The sequence below is a fragment of the Zootermopsis nevadensis genome, unplaced genomic scaffold, assembly GCF_977971745.1.
Source record: "Zootermopsis nevadensis isolate Lab colony 2312 unplaced genomic scaffold, Znev_1.0 Znev_ptg000030l, whole genome shotgun sequence".
NCBI lineage: Eukaryota > Metazoa > Arthropoda > Insecta > Blattodea > Termopsidae > Zootermopsis > Zootermopsis nevadensis.
In genome coordinates this window covers 12,452,610-12,467,643 of record NW_028259162.1, presented here as the reverse complement: position 1 = coordinate 12,467,643, position 15,034 = coordinate 12,452,610, and the positions used below count along the sequence as shown (strand labels likewise).

At 36.1% G+C, this 15,034-nt stretch overlaps 3 protein-coding genes across 8 annotated transcripts in view; 1 reads left to right on the top strand and 2 right to left on the bottom strand.

Moving 5' to 3' along the window:
* Positions 1-8,900, bottom strand: part of LOC110839654 (uncharacterized) — a 31,482-nt gene extending 22,582 nt beyond the window's left edge. For 3 of the 6 annotated variants that reach the window (XR_015537909.1, XR_015537908.1, XM_022084039.2), the window contains exons 1-3: positions 8,757-8,899; positions 7,576-7,775; positions 1,580-4,192 (exon numbers count right to left, since the gene is read on the bottom strand). Coding sequence is in view for 3 of the 6 variants with exons in the window: in XM_022084039.2 (XP_021939731.1) it covers positions 1,580-3,911 (2,332 nt within the window). In the remaining 3 variants the exon portion in view is untranslated. The other 3 variants (XR_002546567.2, XM_087358898.1, XM_022084040.2) reach the window with 2 other exon arrangements.
* Positions 6,273-7,321, bottom strand: LOC110839646 (U6 snRNA (guanine-N(2))-methyltransferase THUMPD2). The gene is made up of 2 exons (XM_022084030.2): positions 6,713-7,321; positions 6,273-6,395 (listed from the first exon to the last, which is right to left on the bottom strand). Exons 1-2 carry the CDS (start codon positions 7,319-7,321, stop codon positions 6,273-6,275), a joined length of 732 nt encoding a protein of 243 aa, XP_021939722.2.
* A 1,437-nt stretch (positions 8,901-10,337) lies between the features above and the next one.
* Positions 10,338-12,460, top strand: RpS26 (ribosomal protein S26). Its single transcript, XM_022084033.2, has 4 exons — positions 10,338-10,446; positions 11,047-11,224; positions 11,741-11,871; positions 12,374-12,460. Exons 1-4 carry the CDS (start codon positions 10,444-10,446, stop codon positions 12,410-12,412), a joined length of 351 nt encoding a protein of 116 aa, XP_021939725.1. The 5' UTR covers positions 10,338-10,443; the 3' UTR covers positions 12,413-12,460.
* Positions 12,461-15,034: the final 2,574 nt, after the last annotated feature.

Sequence of the window (15,034 nt, the reverse complement as noted above, 5' to 3'; positions counted from 1 at the left end):
AAATACATATAATCAGGGAGGGGGTGGGAATGACAATTGTTAGCCACATATAATAATCTACTATAAAAATTTGTGATTAGTCGTTGTCGTCAACCAATTTGTCGTCAAAAAATGACGTCATCAACAATGTCACCTTATATTTGTTTATACACGGAAGTACAACACAACAATGCCGAGTAAACAAATAACGCTTTACTACCAAGCCAGTCGCATTATCACTGCTCCAGAAGCAGCACGTCTCCACTGAACAGCGAGATAAAACTATTTAAGAAATTAAGAAAAGTGAAAGAAGACGTTATCAAGTATTTGAAGTACCAACTCCAAACAGTGATACTCATTCGATATATTACGATTACGAAAACTGACTTTATGATCGATTTTAAGACGAAGATTTGCAAGGGTGGGGCTGGACGTAAAACGTTGTCTGAACAAAAACTGTTGGCGTTTCAAACACTTGACTAACCCCCCTTCGGGGTTGGTCAAGTGTTTCAACCCTCCATTCTGAGTGGTTAGTTTAGTTTCTTACTCAAGGGTTAAAACACTTGAATGAGACACTAAACTAACCCCAAAGAGGGGTTGGTTGCGTTTTAAACACTTGATCCCCCAAAAGGGGGTTGTTGGTCAAGGGTTTTAACCCCTCATTTGGGGGTTTAGTTTAGTTTCTTACTCAAGGGTTAAACCACTTGAATGAGACACTAAACTAACCCCCCCCCAAAGGGGGGGGGGGGTGGTCAATTGTTTTAACCCTCCATTCGAGGGGGTTAGTTTAGTTTCTTACACAAGGTTGGCTGCGTTTTAAAATATTGACCAACCCCCCCGAGGCGCTCCGAAAGGAGCGTTCTGCTCTAGTTAAAATAAAAATTTCTGATTCCCCGTTGTCAACCAATTTGTCGTAAAAAATGACGTCATCAACAATGTCACCTTATATTTGTTTATACTCGGCATTGTTGTGGAACACAACAATGCCGAGTAAACAAATAACGCTTCACAACAACGAGATCAACAACCACCAAGCCAGTTGCATTATCACTGCTCCAGAAGCAGCACATCGCCTCCGAACAGCGACATAAAACTATTTAAAAAATGAAGAAAAGTGAAAGAAGACGTTACCAACACCAACAAGGTAATCTGATACTAATAATAATATTCATTCAAGTCATACTTTTCATTCAAGTGTTTTAACCCCCCATTCGGAGGGGGGGGGGTTTAGTTTAGTTTCTTATTCAAGGGTTAAAACACTTGAATGAGACAATAAACTAACTAACTTAACCCTCCATTCAGGGGGGTTAGTTTAGTTTCTTATCCAAGATTTTAAAACGCAACCCCCCCCCCCCCCCCCCCCCCCGAGGAGCTCCGAAAGGAGCTCTCTGCCCTAGTAATTAAAATTTTATGGCATGTAATGCAAACTGTAAGGCCAAGAATCCCTTTATAGTGTTACCATGACAACAGTTATGACTATTTAAGCACAAGTACAACAAACATTAGCTATTATTTAAGACATATGGAAACAATTGTCTTTTGCCGAATATCAACTGTTTTAACTGCCTGATGATGAATAAAGAGAGATAATACAAATTACCTTCTGCAATATTACTTTCAGCTCCTTGTTCCTGCTGCATAATGGTAACATCCCCTTGGCCACTTCCAACACTGAAGTCCACTTTCTTCTTTGCCACTGTGTCTGTTACACTTGATCCCCTGCCTATCCCAGTCACTGAATTACTCTGACCTTGTGTACTGATGATGGTTTTCTGAGACCCTACCCACTGACATCCAGCCCCATCAACAGTCACACGTGGTCGTATTTGTGATGACGAGTATTCAGCAGCATGTAAATCATTATTTGTTTGAATATGATCGATATGGGTTTGTGTGGGTGCATGAAAAGATTTGGGAATGGTCATATTTCTTTCTAATCCCTGTGATGATGCACTATTGATCCATAGCTTTTGAAGACCAAATCCTAAATCTGGTACTGATGGCAAATAATCTCCTTGAATATAACTATTTTTAACAGTGGAAGACACAGTAGATTCCCCATCACTTGGATGTAAAGGAATTACACCATCATGAACATAATTTGAAATTTTATGAGAATTTAAAACAGATTCAGAATATCCATCTTTATTTTCGTCTGAGTTATACCAACTTTTAAGACCAAAACCGCAATCAGGGATGCTAGAAGCATCACCTCCTAACACCAATTTACGTCTTGCAACTGCAATTTTTGTCGAGTCTCCTGGTTCAGTTGGATAATTGGAAGCTATTTGTTGAGCACCTTTTGTTTCTCCAAATGTTTCCACATCAGATATGTAAAAATTTTGCTTGTCTGTATGCTGTTCAATACTGCCATGTACTTGAGGCCACTGTGCTTTATTAGAAGGTACTTCAGCTCCAAGGAGATTAACGTTTCTCTTCATAATACTTTCTTCATGCACAGGAACTTCTGTACCATTCTCTGAAGTTACTGCATTTTGTGCTGGAACATACTTAGATGAATTCAAGATACCTCTTGCTTCAAACCCTCTGTCAGGCACTGAACAAAAGTTCTCTCCAGAAAGAGATGTCTTCAATGGAGCTGGAACACTGTCCTTTTCTGAAAGGGTACTACTTTCATCAGTCAAAGATTCCCTAAGCTGTAGCTTCTTCTCCACTTCATGTTGGGTAGCCTTAATTTGTTTAAGGAGTTTCTCAAGATCTGATAATTCCAAACCTTTCATTTCTGTATCCACCTGGTAAGGTCCCAAAGGCAATACAGTTTTCCGTTTTACTTCCTCTTCCTGAACAGGAAGGCTGTTGAAAGATCTAACTCCAAAGCCCAGATCTGGCACAGAGGTGACATTATTACCACATCTGTATATCTTCTTTTGCTGGTATGAAGGCTTATGTATTGGGTTAAGATTGGGATGTTTCCCATCCTTAAAATCATTTTCTGCTTCTCTGAGTATAAGATCTACCTCATTAAGCTCTGCCTGTTTGACAGGCGTTATTTCTCCTGTCTCCAATGGAGCAATATACTTTGACTTTACTATTTCTTCCCTTACAGGCAAGTTACTAAAATCTCTAAGCCCAAAACCATGGTCTGGAACAGAAGCTGAATACTCTCCGCAGTTGTAAGAGTTTTCTCTTTTGTTACAGTCATTTACAGTCTGAGTTTGAAATTCAGAGTTTTTCTTCACACTGTCCAAAAATTGATCTATCTCTTCAATTAAAGTACAATCCTGATACAGCTGATTCTGTCTGTCAGAGTTATTGGAGTGCTGCATTACACCAGTGGTGGTGTCTCCACTCGATGTAGCAATATTTCCCACCAATGGATAAGACATACTTAGTATTTCATTTTGAGTCATAGGTTTAACTGTTATGGCATTTTTCTCAGGTAATGAGCTACCCTGAACTTGTTCTGAGTGGGAAGAGAAATGAAATGTACTTGTGTCAATATTAGGTGTTGACGGAAGAGAAAAGGCCTGCTTCTGTTTCACTGGAGTTTTCAGTGAACTATTGATTCCACTGTTTACTGCCACATGTGTTCTCAAATTATCAGTACTGCCACTAAGCCTGTGCTGAGTTGACAATATTGATTGAGACTTTAATGTTAGATCCTTGTATCTCAAATGCTGGTATGTGTTCGAATATGGATATGCTGCACAATCATAAAACTGATGCAAGTAACTTGTTCCCCATACATTTCTTGTCAAGTCTACACTACTCTTGTTTTCTATTACACAGATACGATTCTCTAATTCATTTACCTGAGAAATAAGATCATTAACAACCAGTTTCTCAAATTCATAGCTTTTCCTGTATCCCTCCTGTACTTCTGGAACAAGAGAGTCCTCTGAATCAGAATGAACTAAGAAAAAGTCTGGTGGAATGAGAAGTAACACATCTGTATCATCTGAATCACTCATAACTTAACCTCATCTCAAAGTTTCTTCTTTGCTATAAGCTTACTATCGCAGAGGTAGTAACAACAGTATTTAAAGAACAATTTCACACAATCCAAATGTTGAAGTCTTCTAATCAGTTTAATTGTATACTTTTTAGTTTGTAAAAGCAGCATCAAAGAAATGTCCATAGCAGTCGTACCACACAGCTAGAGGCACTTAACAATATGAAAATTCAATGAAAGGTGTAGAAGGATTAATGCAAAACTTGTAAGTCAAGCTTTACTCCCATCAGCTTTCACCATCTGGAAACAAATCACAATAAAACAAATTCCTTAACAAATGTGAAATACAGCAAATTTGCAAATTCAAGCAGATCCCATAGTACTTTTATACAACTTCATAAAAAGATTCCTCAAAACATTCAACAAAGGTCATTAACACAAGTTTGTACATTTGGATATCTGTAAGTCAAATGTTGCTAACATTCTAAAATAATTTAGACTATTCAGGTACAAGCAGTGAACTTTTCAAGTAACATTATCTTACTACTAACATGCAATAATACTGTAAATCTACACATTAATTGTATGAGTAAAATAATGTGGACCCTGCAGACAGCCATACAAAGTGAGGTTGGAAATACAGTGTAAATAGAATACACACTCCAGCCTCTCAAGATACTATTGACAAGAAGGCAGAATACAAGTACAGGTATGACAATGAGGTAAACCTGGAGTCGATTTTGCACATGTACAATGAGTATTTTCATTAAAAGGAAGGCAACATGCTTTGTGTGTTTGCTTCCTGATATTTTGTTTTAATAAGTCTGCCAACAGCACAATAGTGTAGTACTGTAGTGTACAAAAAAGATTAAACTGAAAATGAAATACAGGAAAGACTATATGACCTGATTTGGCAACAGAGGAAGTGTTTACATTTTGGTACAGAGGATCTTCATTACCATCAGATCCAGGTCTGAAATTTCTAAATTTTGATTTGTCACAAAAACAATATTTACATTATGTAAAACATATACCCATTAACAAATATAACATTTTTTTCAATTTGTGTACTTTTATTGATTTAACTATACTAACTTAATTTCAAGCAAAGTGCTGATCTAATTGGCTAGTGACACCAGAGCTTTAATAAAAAGATTGTGCACAAAAAAGTTTAACTTACTCTAACAGTAAGTTCAAAAGCTGAAAGGATGAGACACACAGACAACTGAAAGAAGTAGAAAATGACAATATATTCTTTCTTCTCTAAATATGTTTAACAATGGTGTTGTATTACAAATGTATATGTTTTTGACTTTTTACATCATCAGTTGGTTATTATTATCAAACCACAACATTTCAAAGGATGATCTTCTTTAGCTGCAGAAATTAAAATTTTAAGATGAGTCACCAGGTATACCCTTCTAAACAAAATAAGAAATACCACCATAGATAAAAAACTACACATATATAACACTGGTGAAAGAATTGAACCACGTAAAATAGAATGGCATGAACATCTCTCACGAATGAAACAGCAGAGAACAGCACAAGTTACGTCTTATAAACCCATCGGCTACAGAGACATTGGACATCTGAGAAGATGAGAGGAAGATATATTTTAATATTCTGAAGTATTTCTATGTGAATAGAACAGGCCTTTTAGGTCCACCTTGATGCTGCTGCTGATGATGATGATCTTCTTTAACCTTCAGGTGTCATGAAGGACATATTCTGTTGGATGTGCTAGACTGGTCTACAGATCAAGAACACCTCAATCTACTGAATTCAACAGAATACAAGACCATGCATCTCCCCCAGACATCAGCAGACAAAGTAAGATCCATCCTTTGAAAAATTGTGATTTGTTAATGATGACAAGATAATGGATTAAGTCCAAAACAAAGAAATTAGTATGACATTCACTTTATAAATACAAGCATAAAACAGCAAGAAAAATTTTATTTTCCATACACACAACCTGCAAATGTTGCTATGTATTATATACTTTTTAAAATTTCTTAGCAAAACTGTTAAAAAGAGTTAAATTTGTCAGTGGAGCTCCCATTAGTATTTTAAGCAAGTCAAAGTGGGAGTCATTTATAGACTCAGAAACATTTTTCTGGTCATCATCTAACTCTGACCCCTTTAATTATAAAAGTAAGTGTAGTGTCAATGTTGTAATTTAGGCCAGCAAAAACAATATGAATTTTAATGTGGAACACTGTGCAAGTCATTACCTGAATAAGTGCTCAAAAACCATTAACAACCAAACTAACCACGTGTAACTATAAAACAATGACACTAAACCATATACATAATTTAATCAAAGGATGGCTACACCTACATATATAAATGATTTTGCACAGCAACAATGGGACCTTTAGTCACAACACACTTTATCAAACACACAAATTGATGCAAACATTCCTCCTAGTTTAACAGTATGATTCTCCTTATTTCTCCATTGTACTCCACCTCTCACTAATAGTGTCAATTTATGTGCCTGAAAATTGAGAGTTGAACACATGTCCTGTTTCTTACAAAAGGACATTTTCACATTAACTTCACATAACTTTGGGTGTGTGGCACATTCAACATCAGATGAACAAAAAGGAGTTTTTTCATTTTGTCTTCTCTTTTCACCAACCACTGACAACAAAATTATATTATTTAGTTCTGATATGGAATCAAACAAATATTCCTTTAGATTTTTCCTTATAAGAAGTACAACCCTCCCATTTAAAGTTAAAACTCTGTTCATTTCCATGAGTGCTGATGGTATAAGCTGTTTCACTTCTTCTAGAGTACCAAATTTTTTACCAAATGGCAATCACAGACAATGCTAGTAACAGATTCATTTTTCAGTGGAAGATTTGTCACATCTGCATGCACAAGTTCTATTACACTTGAAGCTGTAATTGCACTACACTTATTTTCCTTTGCTTTATGTAACTGCACTGTATCAATATCGGCACCAATTACTATGATGTTCTGGAAAGACACCGCAGCTTCAGTAACTAATGTTCCAGCACCACACATGGGATCTAAAAGTACGGACCCGACGGACAAGTCACCAGCACAGAGTAACATGGCATAGCATACTGTCGACCGCAGAGCAATGTGTTTTAAGTATTTTCTCTCAGACAAAGGTCTTGATACCATAGGAAGACCAATTGTAAAATAATCTTCATTAGCATGGACATAAATCTCCATTTGAGGATTTCTGAGATCAACTTTCCAACCAAAGACATTTGAAAGAGAATAATCAATAAATTGAGACAATCTCTGAGGATCAAATAATCTTCCAATAATGCCTGTACTCTTACATGATACTCTAAATGTCAGACATTCATTCTCCCTGTTCAGACAAACTCTCTTATGAACTGGCTGTTCTTCATCTTTAATAAAATCATTTGTGGAAAAATTCATAACATTGCTATGTGAATTGAACAGATGCTATCAATATATGCATGTGGTTGAAATATTACCCACTGTTTCAAACATAAATGCCACTCAATATCTCTTTCTAGGATGGTTCTAAGATTAACAAATGATTTCTTTTTAGATTTACAAAGGAACTGTTTACAGTGGAAGACCATAACAAACAATCTCTCTATACTCTTCAAGAACAGCAAAATTTGTGATTTACAGTTACTTGTAAAGAATACTTTTCCTATAGTTACCTCAAACACTGTAGTATCTTTTAAGTTACACAGTTCCATAACACAAAAGTTTTCCATTCCATTTCCAACAGTACAAAAGTAAGGAAACTGTTTGTGCACTGTCATATTTTCCATTATCTTTCCAAGGATCTGAAAATAGTAGCTGCTTTGATTTGTAACTTCAATATGTGGTAGAGGCAAATTTTACCTAGTTACTGGCACTGAAACAAAGGAAAAAAGTAATATAATAAGAATTTCCAACATAAAATCTATTTAAACTGCTAAACATTTACGCAAAAATTAGTCTGACTTGCTTCTTGGGCCACCAAATTCAAGCAAAATGTTATAAAAAGCTTCTCTTTTAAGTGAATCATAGGCTTCTGGAAGTCTATAAATAGTTGGTGGGCTGTCCCATTGTAATCCCTTATGAAGGATCTGTGGAATGTAAAGGGTCCTGAGAAGAATATTTAGGCCTAAGAGGAAGCATGTAACAAAAGCCTGGATAAAACTGCATAATGGGGAGGTTCATAATTTGTATTCTTTACTACTAAGATGATAAAATCAAGAATGATGACATGGGCATGGTCATGTAGCATGTTTGGGAGAAATAAAATTGCACACAAAGTTTTCATAAGATAACCTGAAACACAGACCAAATGGAAGACCCAGGTGGTTTCCAAAATTTTGGAGGAACATTTTCCTCTATCTTCAGGGATGGATTTCTACAACGTACATGATGTGATATTCCTGTATACAATAATTCTTATTTTAAATGCTATGAAAACTTCAGCCTCAAATCCGTGTCATGATGTCAGAAAAATAAATACAGCAGTCACCATCATTTCAGCACCGCCTGACATTGTCTAAAATGTGGGGTCAGTCAAGCTGTCACTTAGGAAAATAGTTAATTCAGACAAGCAAGCACAGCTTTCACTGTGGTGAAGCTCCGTATCAGTACGTCTATGTTTTCTTTTAATAATGCTGTTTCATCGAAGCTAACCCAGCAATAACCTCGAATTCTGTATCATTTTTTATCCGTACCTACCAAAACGTATCATAAATCCACATTACGTCAATGTAACTAGTCTTGACTGCAGTGGAATCTGCAATCCGCTACCAATTTACATTTTAACTTCTTTGTTATATATATTCGAGTAAATATAAAGCTTACGTTAATGTTAACAACTGAAACAGAAACTTACTTGGGCAAAAGTTCAAGCCTAATAGCATATTTTAAATCATACATCACAAAAAATTTAATATGTCAAAACCAATGACCTAACACTCGGGTTCGTTACAAGTTGCACAGATGTTAATCTCAGTATCACAGAAAATAAATCTATTTACATGCGGCTGCTCTGGGATATGAGCACGGTCGATTGAAGCCTTTAAGGCGCGTTCTCACGAATCAAGTTTAATTGACCGATTATAGTTGATCAACAAAAGTTGAATATGACTTAAATCAGTTTTTGTTCACACATTTCAATAGAAACTGATCAACAGTTTCAGTTAAAAATGGCGTCGAAAGCAGTTGTGCGTGAAGTTGTACGGATAGTAACTGTTTTGTTAAAAGAAGAACTAAAAACAATTTTATTTAACATGAGCAAAAATCGTAAGAAACGTCGTTTTTGGATGAGGCAATGGATATTAAAAAGAAATTGATTGGGAGCATCAGTTTCGGCACGTATACTTCCTCTGTTCCCATTCCACTTTTTTTTTATTTACAAACCAATGAATGTTCTTTTTTATACATCGTTCTAATCGTCTTAATTTTGTTCTTCAGATCAGCAATAGTAAGACCAGCAATTTCCATTTTTTTGACAATAGAACCCAAAGCATTTTCTCTTGCATCTTTATTTTTATATTTATCCAGTCGGTGGTTCCAAAGACAATCATGCTTATGATAAAATTCTAAGAATTTTAGCATCACACTTTCAGACCACTTGAGGCTCATTTTTTAACTAAAAACAAAACACATGCACGAGTGGCGTGACCAGTTGAAAGCGAACTTGACAATCAACTGAAGTTCACACGTTTCAAGACAGGATTCAACTTAAAAGCAAATGGCGGATGACTCATCACTTGAACGATAAAGTTTGACTAGGTCAAACTTTTCTTGATCCACTGAAAAGTTGATCAACTCTATTGAAACAAAGGTTCTCACTACAGATTTCATTCAACTTTTGTTGATCAACTATAATCGGTCAATTAAATTTGATTCGTGAGAACGCGCCTTTAGCCGGTAGTTCATCTATGATGGCTCCACCCAGGAATATATTGGCAATTCTTCTACTAACCATCCATTCATCCATCAAAACTGAATATTGTAATTTTGGCAGAGATGCTAAAAAGTTGTGTTGGGATTGAGCCTAGTCCAGGCGATTCGAGTAATGTCGGTATCATCTATGGTTATGTCACCACTTGAACCTGATCAATCTATACGGGGTGCAGGGGGGGGGGTGGGAGGGGTAAAGTTCCAAATTTGAATAGACATGCAAATTAGAATACTTACGTTAGGTTAAAGTTTAAATTTTAAAACACTTGCTATGGTTGTAGATTACATTACGTTGGATTAAACTGGGATAGGGTTTTAGTACAGTACAATGAAGTTCACCGGTTTCCGTCCACCCATACGTCCTGCTATTGATCTATCTACCTTTCTAAATATAATTAACTTAATGAGTATTAGCAATTTGTATTTATTATATGGCGCTTGTTTGCTATTGTAGCAGTAATTAAGCTTAAATGATATGAATGATTTTACTCATTTTAATACCTGTGAAATTTGAACGGTTTTATGTGTAATAAGTTGGTAGTCTGTGTTTTCTTATAATCAATGGTTGGTATCTGTATTAGTTCCTCTTTCCTGTTTTAACGCAACGTGATAGAATGGTAAGTAAACAATCCTATATATTTTATTTGAAATCCGCTTATTTTCTGGAAATGGTGTTATTATGTTGTTACACAATTTCATAATGTTTGTTTACGTAGCTACTGTGTGGGAAAAAGATTGGAATTAAAAAAGTCAGGGATGGTACGTAGTTCCATGTGGTTCTTCTTTTTGATCAGGGATTGAGGTTTTTTAAGCTATGCATTCAAATAACATAGTAGCTGTCTCGGTCAGTGTATTTAGAGCAGTAGAAGATATTTGGAAGTAGTGTAAAAACTTGTAATTGTTATTAGACATTCTAATGTTAATGGTGTTTCGGTGGTTTATACAGAAATTTACGTGTTACTAAGGTGCGTCTCCTAGATTTATGGTCAGTTGGTTGAAATTAACTGCGACATTAAACCATATACTATTTATTTTAGCACTATATGTTGGTAAAGAGTTGATTAGGATGTAAATGACATCGTCGCTTACCAGTTGCTCAGCCTATCGCAGCGAAGACGATTAAAATATAAACATTTTATTAACCTAACCTAACGTTATGACATACATGCCCCTCTCATACTGTCAGGTCTTACCATAATTCTTGATTTTTTTTGCAGACTTGCAAACGCAGAAATAGTGGAAGGTCTAAACATGGCCGTGGCCATGTGAACCCTGTGCGCTGCACCAACTGTGCAAGATGTGTTCCCAAGGACAAAGCCATCAAGAAGTTTGTTATTCGGAATATAGTTGAAGCAGCAGCTGTCAGAGACATTACTGAAGCCAGCGTTTATAATCGTATGTATACATATGATTTAGACATTTTGTGATTATGTTGTAGCCTTGTTGAACCATAATAGGCACTTTCATTTTCTCGTGTAGTAACAGAAGTAGCACATTTCATAGGATGGCTAAGAATAATACAAACAATATAATTTGGTCTAAAACAGGGCTCTTGACAAAGTAATGTTTTCCCCGCAACAGTTCCTAAACAGCTGAATGTACATGATAAATTTTAATTTTCTTGTCTTCGTGATCCACCTTAAATTCATGTAAATAGGCACATTCTGTTGGATTTCTCATGAAAGGTAGTAAGAATAATTCTTGACGTAAGTCATTCTTGCCGAGAACAAATGATATATTTTTGTGACAGATTTCTTCAGTTTTCAGAAAACTTGAGATAAACATATTTATGAGTGAAGTATCCTAATATTATGACCATTAAGTTGTATTATTCGGCCAATGTGACCTGATCCATCTCCATTGGAATTGATTTTGGTTGATTATGCTTATTTTCAATGTATTATGTTGTAGCTTATCAACTGCCTAAGCTGTATGCAAAGCTGCATTATTGTGTATCTTGTGCAATACACTCCAAGGTAGTGCGTAACAGATCCAAGGCTGACCGTCGTATCAGAACACCACCAGCCCGCAACTTCCCACGTGTAAGTTTTTCTCAGTCTGATAATTTTTTACTGCATTTCTGTATAAGCAGGTGTTTCCCATTGATTTGGTCGACCACAATGTACATACATGAGGAATTAAATAGACATACATTTCAGTGAATATAATAGGAAACCTTTCTGTAATGTGCACCTGACACATAACATGTATCAAATAAAATTAAAAGGGAAAATCACTCTTGAATTGTAGGAAATTGATACAGGAATGTAGTAAAAGTACAGCAACTTGACAAACCTTATAATTTTTATGAATAATCCCAATTAAACTTGGGGAAAACAATGAAAAAGATTATTTAGGTCTACAGTGTAGTGAAACAAACTGTAGTCATTGATACCAACACTAGAGAAAGTGAAGAACACCTAAAAACCTGTATTAAATTCAGTCTATAAGCACTATACTGTAGTCACTAAGCTCTCATCAAAAATTGATCTTTATAAAAGATTGTGGATAGTTGCAGGATTAATTAAATTGTGTTTGTTTCAGGATATGTTGCGACAGGGTGGTCAGCAAGTTAGAAAGTGACTGCTTCTGACTAAATGTGTACTTTCAAAATAAAATAATATTCTAAAATGGTGTTTTAATTTACAACATCCCTGTTCCTTCATGAGTCCTTTTGTAATACAGAACAAAATAAAATGAGAAAGTAATTGTTTAACCCTTAATACCATAGGTGTTTAACTGGTTACATTATGCAGCTGCCCAGAATTTAAATACCAGCAGCTGCAGGATGTTTTAATAATTTTAAGCATGTTATTTTAAAAAATCTGAAACTAATGCAATTTTTGTGATAAATGAATGCAATAAACTTTTTTATGAAGAAAGAGCATAGAACCACACAGTATGCCAGATCTGAAAATGACCAAACAAAAAAAATGTGCATTTTTTTGTGTTCTGGAAAAAAATCTTTCTTCAAAGCGTGGTTCTGCATTATAAAATCATGCCTGCATGGAATGCACTGCTCAGGAGTGCTGCATCAAAAGTTCTGATTGCATCTGAACATGTTATGTTAGGCTTGCATCTTGCCTACATTATCTAGAGATTTGACCTTATTGATAAAGATAACATGTACCCTCCCATACCTATATTTCTCAGACAGACATTTCCTTTTGTCTGGTCATTTCATCACAGCTGTGATTAAAAGTCTCGCACAAGGAAGTCTTTCATGCCTCGCCCAGCTGAACTGGTCTCATAAAGGAGAGGAATTGTATAGTTTGATTTCGTCTCAGTGTGGCCACAAGATATCAACTGGAGGTTGATGAAATTGAAGTTCAACTATGTGATTCCAACTGCTATACAGGAGAGGAAGAAGGTGCTTAATATGACAAGGTCTATGAAGATGAGGACAAAGAAATCATGCAACCATGATCATCATCATCATTAGAGATTGCCACAACAGCAGCTCCAGTCCTCGACATCAATTCCGAGATGTTTTTGCTTCTAGGAAAAATTATTCTAATGAAACATGACATTAGAAAGAGACTAAAGGATTACAAGCTGATTACTGAAGTTTTACAACATAAAATGCAACTGATTCTTGCACTTCAGACAATAATACAAGCACTGACGAAGAAGCTGATGGCTATGACCGTCTATGGAAAATTTGGACTACTTTTGACTCAATGATACATATGAAAAGTATAATGCTTCTGAACATCTAGTTTTGAAGTCATTAAAATTCAAAGGGAGGGTAATTTTCAAGCAGTACATCCCTAAGAAACCCAAGTGTTTCAGAATCAAAATCTACAAGCTTTGCAATGCAGCACATTATACAGGGTATACACAAAAGAATGGTGCGGTTTCAAAAGTTAATAAAAAATTTCTCACCTTACACGGGCATAACATACACCGTCAGCGGCGGCAACTGTCAAAGTTTCTCATGCGTTAATTACAATCCTTCAATGTGTGCACCCTGGGTTACACGACACACATCCACACATTAACCCTCCAGCGCTTGCGTCCACCCTTGGAATGTTCCGACTCGCGTGTGAGCGCCGCGCCACAACCCATCAATTGAGCAAATACTTAATCAGACTATTACTGACTTTTAATTTATTTATGGAGTTACGATTAAGAGACTAATAAAATGTTAAAACATTGTATAAAAGTCCAATTGAAGCTTTGATTTCATTGATTGAAGTTTCTAAGCAGTCTCTTTGCCTGGAATAATTTTCTCTAATTTTTTCCAGTTTTTTATTTGTGAATTTTGTGATATCACCCAGTAAATTATCTGGAAAAATAGCTGCCAGCACTCGATCTCAGTTTTGCAGTTTTTTGCAAATCCTTTGACCCCAGGAAGGTGAGAGATAAAGTTTTTCATTAGCGCCTTTTTACTTCTTCGAAGGGGAACGTTTCGAAATTTAGTCATTTTATCTTTGCCAAGATAAAGATCACTTCTGCATTGGAATCTTCATCTAAACTTTCAGCCGAGTTTTCGGATTGACTACCGTGATTCTCCTCTCGTGGTTCCTCATCAGAATCCTGAGTATCATCGAATTCACAATCTGTAATTTCTTCTGCACTCACTTGTTCTCTTTCACGTTCTTCTTGTTCTAATAACCACTTCAACCAAACATTTGGATCAGAAGCCATTATTGGTAAACGTGACCAATAAAGAAGAAATTAACCCAAACTTAAAAGAAATCACTTTGATACACAAACACTCGCGTGTGAGCGGGCCGCCGCACTATCAGAATTCTAAAAGTAAACTGAACAAAGTGGGTCTATAGTCGTCGCTAGAAATTTTTCCTTTGAAATTTCCATGGAAGGGGGTTTCCTCTTAACATAGATGGAGCGACAGCAAAGAAAACAATTACTAGAAAGAGTTATCAGACTTTTACTGAAAATGTGGCGCTGCGCTCACAACGCAAGTCCCGGAGGGTTAATCAAACTCATCTGATCCAGCGCTGTGGAAAAACACGATTGAGAAGCACTCGTGAAAATGGGGGGGAGCTCCGTCCAGTTGTAGAATGTAATCGTCATAATTGGTATTCAGTTGGGGTAACAACCAGCTTTCCAACATGTCCAAAAATGAGTCGCCAGTCACAGTTGCACCATTCTTTTATGTATACCCTGTATTTATGACATTAAGGTTTGTTTAGGGAAAGACTAGGAACATGCTGACACAGCAAGACATGCTTTGGTTTG